General features: G+C 41.6%; 1 protein-coding gene across 2 annotated transcripts; it reads left to right on the top strand.

Moving 5' to 3' along the window:
- The first annotated feature begins 1,800 nt into the window (after positions 1–1,800).
- ZWINT (ZW10 interacting kinetochore protein) lies at positions 1,801–6,691 on the top strand. Of its 2 annotated transcripts, none has more exons than XM_010856566.1 (9): positions 1,801–1,902; positions 3,040–3,130; positions 3,297–3,420; positions 3,581–3,747; positions 4,253–4,309; positions 4,845–4,987; positions 5,068–5,245; positions 5,335–5,417; positions 6,031–6,691. In XM_010856566.1, exons 1-8 carry the CDS (start codon positions 1,862–1,864, stop codon positions 5,410–5,412), a joined length of 879 nt encoding a protein of 292 aa, XP_010854868.1. In that variant the 5' UTR covers positions 1,801–1,861; the 3' UTR covers positions 5,413–5,417; positions 6,031–6,691. The 2 variants fall into 2 exon arrangements, with proteins under 2 accessions (XP_010854868.1, XP_010854870.1); XM_010856568.1 differs by having other exon boundaries at positions 5,068–5,227.
- The last annotated feature ends 3,361 nt before the right edge of the window (positions 6,692–10,052 follow it).

A 10,052-nucleotide genomic window follows, 5' to 3' on the forward strand; every position in this document is an offset into this window, starting at 1 on the left:
CTTCAAGCAAGAATACTGGAGTAGGTTGCCATTCCCTTCTTCAGGGAATGTTCCTCACCCAGGGATCGAACCCCCATCTCTTAGATGTCCTGCATTGGCAAGCAGGTTCTTTACCTCTAGAGTCACCTGGGAAGCCCAAACACGTGCTCTTTTTTGACTAGCACTTGGTAAGTTTAACATTTTGAGGAACTTCTAAACTGTTTTCCAAAAGCAGATACATCATTTTACATTTCTACTAGCAACATGAGCAGTCCACTTTTTTCACATCCTTCCCTCTTGCCATCTTTTTGAACATAACTTTTAATACTCTTGATTCTAAGAGCTAGTTCTATTCTGATCAGTGATTTCCTCCTAAATATGGGTTTTCTTCTCCTGATTTTTTGCAAGCTTGGTAGTTTTTGATGCCAGACATTGTCAACTGTACCTTATTGGCTGCTGGACATTTTTGTATTCCTATAAATATTATTGAACTTTGGTCTACTATATACTTAAATGATTTGTTAACCATTTGATCCATGGGGACGTGCTTTTAAGATTTGTTAGGTGGCCCTAGACAAGTGAAGGCTTCCCCAGTGGCTCAGTAGTAAAGAATCATCCTGCCAATGCAGGAGACAAAAGAGAGGCCAGTTCGATCCCTGTGTAGGTAAGATCCCCTAGAGGAAACAGCAATCCATTCCAGTATTCTTACCTGAGAAATCGCGTGTACAGAGGAGCTTGGATGGCTACAGTCCATAGGATCCCAAAGAGCGGGAAACAACTGTGAACACATGCACTAGAGGAGTGAGGTGTCTAGGGCGAATGCTCTACTTACTATTAAGGCAAAACCTGTCTGTGTACTCTAATAACCAATGCCCCATGGATTAGGAAGTTTTCCAGCGAGATCGGTGAAACGAATTACTATTTCTGTGCCTAAGTGAATCCTTAAATCCCCTTCCGGGTAGTTTCCTCAGCCAAAAGATGCTCAAAATTCAGTAGAATCCTGGAGAAAATTCTACAGAACTCCAAGTTCTCTGAACAACTCTCGCCTTTATGTTATACTATGAAAAGAACATTACCTGTCCTGCTGCTGCTGTTGCTAAGTGGCTTCAGTTGTGTCCGACTCTGTGCGACCCCATACACGGCAGCCAACTAGGCTCCCCTGTCCCTGGTATTCTCCAGGCAAGAACATTGGAGTGGGTTGCCATTTCCTTCTCCAATGCATGAAAGTGAAAAGTGAAAGTGAAGTCGCTCAGTCGTGTCCAACTCTTCGCGACCTGGTCTCCCCCAAACTTGCAGCTCCTTCCTGTCAAAGCAGGCAATTCGCTGGGCTCTGCTTAAGTGTTCTCTCCCTGCACTGCAGTCTGGAAAACCTTGTAAACACAGTAAGCTTTTTGAACTGATAGCATTTGTTTCCTCAGTCTTCAGGGTCACTGTTACTCGTTACTGACTCCAACTGTCTTGGAAACAGACCCAGCGTTCTCCTTCAACAGCAGTAGAATTTTTTTTTTTTCTTTTTCAATAAAGGAACTGTTGAAAGGTACCCCTAAAAGCCATACAGAGAAATGTTTCCCTCTGCCGCTTAGTCGGAGGAGAACTGGGCCGCGCGCCGCGGAACGAACTCAAGCCACACCTCCCCCACCTCAGCTCAGCCTACGGGTTACTGCGCAGGCGTAGAACTGCGCGCCTGCAGCGCTCAGCAACAACTGCGCCTGCGCCAAACAACAGGGCCCGCCAATGCGTCAATCTGAGCCTGCCAATGAAAGCGCTTAAAGGTCCTTGAATCCCGCCCACTGACCGGACATCCAATCGCCTCTTCCGGCGCGCAGCCTGCGGTGGATCCAAAGTAGTTCCAGAGTAGAGCTGGAGCGCAGCCTGGAGCAAAATGGGGGCTGCAGAGTCTGAAGTGGAGACTGCAGCCCGAGAGTAAGTGTCTCCCGCCCGGGGGGTGGAGCGGGGGCAGCTGGGGGCGGGCTGGGACGGTCCTTGCGCACCCCCGAGTAAAATCAGTTAATGCCCCTCAACCCATTATAGCTGTTGGGATTCGGCTCTCCCGTGAAGTGATAGTGACCCCAGACTCCCTGTCTTAGGTTGGCTCTCTCCAGGAGTAAGGCATATGAGAGACTGTTCCCCACCACGAACGCACACTCCCCAGAGATGTGTACTTAAAGGGGACGGTTACATCCCTGTCAAGCCCCCACATCCCTTCGCAGGTCGACCATCCTAACAGGGGACTTTCCACCCCGGGAGATACCCTGTGAAATCCGTTTAATTTCTGCCACTCTTGTCCCAACATACACTGTTGCTATGAGTTATTTTATCCTGGTTACCGCTTCCTAATGGACTGCTCCAGCCCCAAACAAGGAAGAACTCTGGAGAGCCTAAACCCAGGGATCCAGCTCTCTGTCCTTAGCTCCTGCTCCAGTATTCTGAGACGTTGCTCCAAGGCTGTGTTTCTGCGCGGGGCGCTGTCCCATCCCCTGTATATTTCTTTGATTTCGGAAACTCAAATGTCTTCTTTCTTGCTTTGCGCTGACTTTCTCTAGCTTCAATGAGTGGTTCTGCTATCTAGCTGCGGTGCCTGGCTTCTCATTGCAGTGGTTTCTCCTTGCAGAGCACTGGCTCTAGAGCGAGGGCTTCAGGAGCTGTGGTGCCCGGGCTTAGTTGCTCCGTGGCATGCAGAATCTAACTGGACCAGGGATGGACTCTGTAACATCTGGGTTGGCAGGCGGATTCTTATCACTGAACCACTAGGGAAGTCCCTTCAAAAGGTTTCTATTCGGTGAAACAGACCTTATTTAAAATCACAGCTCTTTCCCCACGCTTATTATTCCCCTTGCTTTGCTTATTTTTCCTCACTTATTATTTCACTTATTACTTCCATGTGTCTTCCATGCACACACATTCCTGGTCTCAGGTGGCCCTTCAAGCCTGTGTGTAGCTGCTAGTCAGGACAAGACTCAGCATTGATACACATAATCACATATGTGCAATGTGCACACAAATTCACTAGAACTAGCACCTTAGGAGTCTGCAGTTTTTCCTGTTTTCTTGCCCCTTCAGGGTCCTGGCCAAGGTAGCAGACATCCTGGAGCCTGTTGGTTTTCAGGAGGAAGCTGAACTGCCTGCCCAGATCCTGGCTGAGTTTGTGATGGTATGTGCAAGATGGGAGCTAGCCTTTCACCAGCCAGGGGCTGCTCCTGAATCCTCTTGTTGAGATACTGGGCAGCATTAATGGTGAGCAGACTGGAAGGTAACCTTGTTGGCCTGTAGTACAAGGAGGTAAGAATGTTCCCTGCCGATACCCTCCTTCTGAATAGGACTCTCGGAAGAAAGACAAGCTCCTTTGCAGCCAGCTTCAAGTAGTAGACTTCCTGCAGAATTTCTTGGTTCAGGAAGGCACTGCCCAGGACCAGAACCCCTTGGCTTCTGAAGACACAAGCCGTAAGTGGGCTCAGGGTTTGGATAGGGGCTTCCCTGAGTGAAGAAGAAAGGGAGACATCAGTCATGTCAGCTGTTTGGCTGATGTGATGACTGAAGCCCCAGTGCTGCAGGCAAGTGGGTCTACCTCACTTATATACTAATTTTTGATGGCTCTCCACAGGGCAGAAGGCACTTGAAGCCAAAGAGCAATGGAAAGAGCTGAAGGCCACATATCAAGAGCATGTGGAGGTTATCACAAATTCCCTGACCGAGGCGCTGCCCAAGGTGGAGGAGGCCCAAATAAAGCAGGCACAGCTCCAGGAGGCCCTTAAACAGCTCCAGGCCAAGGTGAACCAGTGATGAGAGGAGGGAAGGTCAAGCAGAGAGGAGGAGGAAAAGGGTGAATGTGCTAGGTTGGACCCACTGGTTATCTTTTAAATTTCAACTATATGACTGAGTGTACCACATCTTCTTTATCCATTCATCAGTATTATTCAGCTATTAAAATAATCTAATGCCATTTGCAGTAACATGGATAGACTTAGAGATGATCATACTTAAGTCAGTCAGACAAAGGAAAATATATGATGACATTTATATGTGGAATCTAAAAAAAAGATACAAATGAACTTACTGTAAAACAGAAATACACTCACAGACTTAGAGCAAGAACTTATGGTTACCAGAGAGGAAGGAGGCTGGGGACAGATTGGGAATTTGACATGGACACACTGCTATATTTAAAATAGATAACCAACAAGGACATGCTATAAGAGAAAATTAATTTAAAAAAATGAAATGCAACAATAAAAACACACTCCTCCTCTCATTCACTTCCTTCACTTACCTGCAGAAGCAAATGGCCATGGAAAAACTCAGAATAGCCCAGAAGCAGTGGCAGCTGGAACAGGTAGGTCCATTTCCCTAGGAAAATATCTCTTCCCACCACCATGCTATTGCATGGGCCAAGTCCTCTGCCTAGAAAATTTTCATCTCATTTCCTCCTGTGTGGCATTATATTATGGGACCCACATGGACTTTGATCCTAGCATCACCACTTACCACTGCATGATTTTGAACTGTCACCTTACTTTCTCTGCTTCTGTATCTTCATCTGTGAAATGAAGAAAATAATAGCATCTACCCTGTAGAGTTGTTAGGATGATTGAGTAATTGGTACAGCAAGTGTTTAAAGTAGTGCCTGGCACATAGCAAACTAAATAAGTCTTATCATTCTTTGTGCCACTTTCCTCCAGAATGCCTCACCTTGGAACAACTCACTTTGATCCTTTTTTTCTAAGCTCCTGGTCCTGCCTAAAATGAGTGGAGTCCCTCTATTCATCTATGTATCTGAAACCCCAGCTAGGTCTAATCTGGAGGGTTGGGAAAATGGCTCCAAGACCTCAGGATCTGAGGAACCATATCTGCATTCTCACTCTTGGTAGGAGAAGCATTTGCAGAATCTGGCGGAGGCTTCATCAGAAGTGAGGGAGCGTCAGACAGGAGCTCAACAGGAACTTCAACGACTATATCAGGAACTTGGAACCCTGAAGCAGCAGGCAGGGCAGGAGAAGGACAAGCTGCAGAGGTGAGGCTGGGAGCATGGGCTGCAGACCTAGGGTTGTCCAGCAGAAGTTCCCTCTCTTCATAACCACATCCTCCTTCTAGGCACCAGACCTTCCTCCAGCTGCTATACACCCTGCAGGGTAAGCAGCTATTCAATGAGGCAGAGGCAGAGATACCACAGGAGTTGGATCTTCCTAAGGATAAGCTCCAACAGGTGACCCAGCCCCAGGAACAGAACACTCAGGACACCATGGGAAGAGAGGTCGGTGTGTCCTCCAACGTGAGTGAGAGATGGAATAGTTGGGCAGGGAGATAGAGAAAAAAACGGAAAGATAGACCTTACTCACTGCCCATACCTTTTTTCCCAAGGCTGACAACCCACAGCCTGTTGGAGATGCAGGCTTACCATGGCTTCCTGGCAGACAGCAACATAAGGAAGAATCCTAGAGCAGGTCAGACTCCAACTCAGGCCGTGGTTTCCCCGGACTGCAGTATGGCAGGAGGGAGGGTCTCTGGTCTATCTATCTCTGTTTCCTAGCTCCACTGTTCATGGAAAGAATGGGATGTGGGAAGGAACAAGGAGTTTATTTTATGGTTGAAGTTTAGTAGTTTATCCCCATGCCCAGCCTACCCTAGACTAGTCTGGCTCTTCCTCTTCTCCAGCCCTCTCACCTTACCCTCACGGCAGGATGGACTTAAATTCTTTGAGTGCAGTTTGATTTTTGACTACACACCTGGTCAGGGCAGGCCCTGGATTCTGTTTATTAAAAACCCTGGAGCTCTCTGAGCTGCCTGTTGGTCGGCTTATCTTCACATGTTGGTTGGAAGAGCCACACTCAAAGGCCAACAACATGATAGATACTTGGACAGGTGTGAGTGGAGAGAATATAGATCGGGAAAGGGCCCTGGCCTGGGGCATCAGAGGTTGCTTACCCAAATGGATACGCCACAAATATGCTGAGCTTAATTCAGGGAGAAGGTGAATGCTTTATGCAGGTGATTAGATTTGGAAAGCTAACTTTAATTACTGATCATAATGTTTACTGAGTCTCTGATTTGTGCCAGGCCCTGATTTGCTATGAACTGAAGTTGCAGAAGTGGACTTAACTGACCAGTCACTGGCCACTTGGAGCATAATGATAATGAACAAGTCAATAGGATGATTTCAGTGTGTGTGACAACAGGGTTGCAAACTGAAACAGTAATAAAGAGCAATAGTGAAAAAGTATAGAGACCCGCCCCCCCAACCTCTGTATTGGTCTATGATATGTGAGTTGGTATTTCTATTTGTGCTGGTATGTTTGTGTTTCTATATTTTTGTTTGTTGCTTTCATTCTCCATTCCTCTATGTGTCTCACTGAATGTATGAACAGTGGGATCACTACTGTGTTTGAGGAAGTGATTACATCCCTGATCTGTAGCCTATTCTAGGATGTCCTAATGTTATATTCCTGATACATTTTTTGTGTTCTACTGTTTTTTTTTCCTTGACTCATCCTTTCGGATTGTCATTCATCTTCAAATATTTGAATGCTGAAAGACTGGTTTTTGTGATTCTCTGTTGTATGTTTTGTTCTGGTTCATTGATTTGTAGTAGTATCTTGATCATTTTCTGGCTTCTGTTTTTAGGTCAAGAATATGTTTTTTTTTGGTAAACTTTTTATCAGGTAATAAACTTCTGTATTTGGACCTTTATTTGTTTTCTCAAATAAACATTTAAAGTTATCATTTTCTTCTGGCTTCCTATTAGTATTTTCACAATCATTCAATTCATAGAGTTTTCTATTAAAATTATTTCTTTGATTCATGAGTTTCTTAGAAAAATAATTTTCAAATTTTTTACTCTATGTGAGAGGATAATCTTTCTAGGTTTATTCTAATTTAGTCAGAAAATGTCAAATCTATAATAAAAACTTTGAAATTTAGTGACGGAAGCAGTTGTAGCCTTGAATGTGATTTCTTTAATGTTTTTCTTTTTTTTTTTTTTTATGTTGATTTTTTAAAAGAATGTCTCTTAGAACTGTTGTTTCAATATATTGCAGAACCAATACAATATTGTAAAGTTTAAAAATAAAATTTAAAAAAATTAAAAAAGTAAAAAAAAAGAACTGTCATGTATGATGTTTTTTGTATGTTTATTAGATTATGCTTCTTAGGTTTTTCAATTTGTATCATCTATATACTTAATTTTTTATTTTTCAAATATCATCTTCTGAGAGAGATGTATTCAGATTTCCAAATGATAGTGGATTTGCTTATTTCTCTTATAAACATCTGGATAATTTCAACAAAGCTAATCCCTATCATTCTATCTTTATAATTTTAAATTCATAAAATTAAATTTGCTTCAAATATTCTACCCTATTTTGAAAAGAAAACTATCTTCCCATTTTAGAATCTTTCTGTCCTTAATAAGCCCCATCCTGTCTTATAAAATTATGCAACTTGTATTACAATTTTTATGTCTCCTCTTTGGGCCAAATACGTGTAAGTTTTGAAATATAAACAATGTGAAATTAAGTCAACTAGTTTCATTATTGTTGTTAGCGCGGTATTTAAATGAACTTTTTGGTACTTTTTGGAAAGACTGAGAAATTTAGTGAGTTTTGATACACTTTGCTTTTGAAAGCCCGAATAACCTAGGCATTAAGTCTGAAAGCTAGAGTCTCAGGAATCAATATCTTGAGGGCTTTTTAAATTGTCTTTTTGTGGGGATGAGGGTGTAAATTCTTCTATTTATGTTGTTGAATTTGAGTAACTGTTAACATAGTTATAAAAAACTTGTTAATCTTCATGGAGCTCTCCAATGTACAAAAATTAGATTTCAGATGCCGTATTCAAATGAATATCTAAAATTTAAATTGTCAAGTGACTTTAGCAAACACACCTATGCAAGGTATGCATAATTCATTTCATCATGCATTTTATACTGATTATACCTACATGATAATTATTTAAATGAGTTGATTACTTTGTACCTAAAATTGTGTTCTGAGATAGAAAAAATAAGAAAATATAGAAATGTACTTTCAGAAGATAACAGAACTTTTAGAAATAAAAGATTATCACAAATAAACATAAAAGAAGCACTATATATATATATGACCTAGTGTACAAATTTTGAATGTATTGTAAAAAGTCATAGGAAAAACACACAAGAGTTGGAATACTCAAAATAGGGTTTATTTTATGAAAGAATGAAAGTTTGTTTAAAATATCTTGTAGAATCTCCATGTTATAAAGTTATATTGTAAAAACTTTGAGTCTAATCTTAATAACCAATCATAAACAGCAATCTTATTAATAAAAATACCAGTTTTAATAATATATTAAATTTTAATCCTGTTTATAAAACTAAGTAGATAAGAAGTTATGCTTTACGTGAGTATTTCAGGGAAAATACTTCTCTTTAGGGGCAGGGGCCTATCCACAGTCTCCATGTAGATAAGGCTTGGATTAACCTGGCCAGATATTCTAGAAATAAAAAAGGAGTTTGAACTAATTTATTTACTGAAGTTCAGCATTATCTGTGGTTGTTTGATTTGGTTACTCCAATGATAATACAGTCTCGGGCAAGATATGCTGGTTTCTTGGTTGAACACTACTCTTGATGATGACTGAAATGCCTAACTGTTTCAATGTGTCATTTTCAACATAAGAAAGATGGGGGAAAGGAAAGAAATGGTAAATTTGGTTGAGGATTTTAGGCATGAGATATATAACATTGGTGTGTGGGAGTGTGTGTGTACTTACATAAACATATAAAGCTGGCAGAGTTAATGTAGATTAGCTGGAGGAAGTGAGTGACTGGATGATGGATATTTCACCTCTGTTTTCAGATCCTGTCATTAATCATTTGTTCTATGTAATTTCTCTCTACAGGAACATATATTCTTTGTATCCACAAATAAACATATATCAGTACCTTCACATTTTAAAAGTACTTAGTAAATGTTCATTTGACCATCTTCAGGGAAGATTTTCCAAAGAGCTGCCTTTGAGTTCAATTTCAAATAAATTATCCAGAGGTAGATTTCGTCATTTGTTTAATGTCAGCTATGTGCTGAATGTAAGTTCTGAGAATTAAAAAAAAGAAAAATGATAAATAATCTGAGTTTAAAGACAGGAAGGAAAAAACTAATTCTTACCAAAAAAAAATTATGTCTGTCATTGTTAAGGACTAAGAATAAAATATTTTGACAGCACCCAGAATTGAAATATTTTGACAACACTAAGCAGAAAGTGAAGTCGCTCAGTTGTATCCGACTCTTCGCAACACAGTGAACTGTAGCCTGCCAGGCTCCTCTGTCCATGGTATTTTCCAGGCAAGAATACTGGAGTGGGTAGCCATTCCCTTCTCCAGGGGATCTTCCTGACCCAAGGATTGAACCCAGGTCTCCTGCATTGCAGGCAGACTCTATCGTCTGAGCCACCAGAAAAGGCCTAACTAAGCAGAAGGAACATCATAAGTAAAGTACAGAAAGTGAGAAACTGTCAATTTCAAGAATACATATGGCCTAGCCAGTGCTTGGAACATAGAATATAAGGGGAGAAATGGGAATAGTGAGTTAACTGAACCATTTACCTTTACCCTGCTGGCTATAGGAAGTCAATACCTTCACCTGGAAGCCACAGAAACCTGTTGAAATTTTCTTATATAGATAAAAATTTCTCATGTATTTTAATCTATTGCAATAGAACTCTCTCAGAAAGTAACACCGTTGGTGAGAACATTTATGAATTTAAAGCAGAATATACATTTAGAAAACAGTACAAATTTTTCCATCCTCTTGAGGTAAAGATGTCTGCTAAGTTGCTTCAGTAACTTCTGACTCTGCGACTGCATGAACTGTAGCCCACCAGGCTCCTCTGTCCATGGGATTCTCCAGGCAAGAATACTGGAGTGAGTTGCCATTTCCTCCTCCAGGGAATCTTCCCAACCCAGGGATTGAACCCGTGTCTCTTATGTCTCCTGCATTGGTAGGCAGGTTTTTTATGACTACTGCCGCCTCAGTGCAGTTCAGTCACTCAGTCGTGTCCGACTCTGCAACCACATGAATTGCAGCAAGCAGGCCTCCGTGTCCATC

Source organism: Bison bison, unplaced genomic scaffold (genome assembly GCF_000754665.1).
Source record: "Bison bison bison isolate TAMUID 2011002044 unplaced genomic scaffold, Bison_UMD1.0 scf7180017864372, whole genome shotgun sequence".
Lineage (NCBI taxonomy): Eukaryota > Metazoa > Chordata > Mammalia > Artiodactyla > Bovidae > Bison > Bison bison.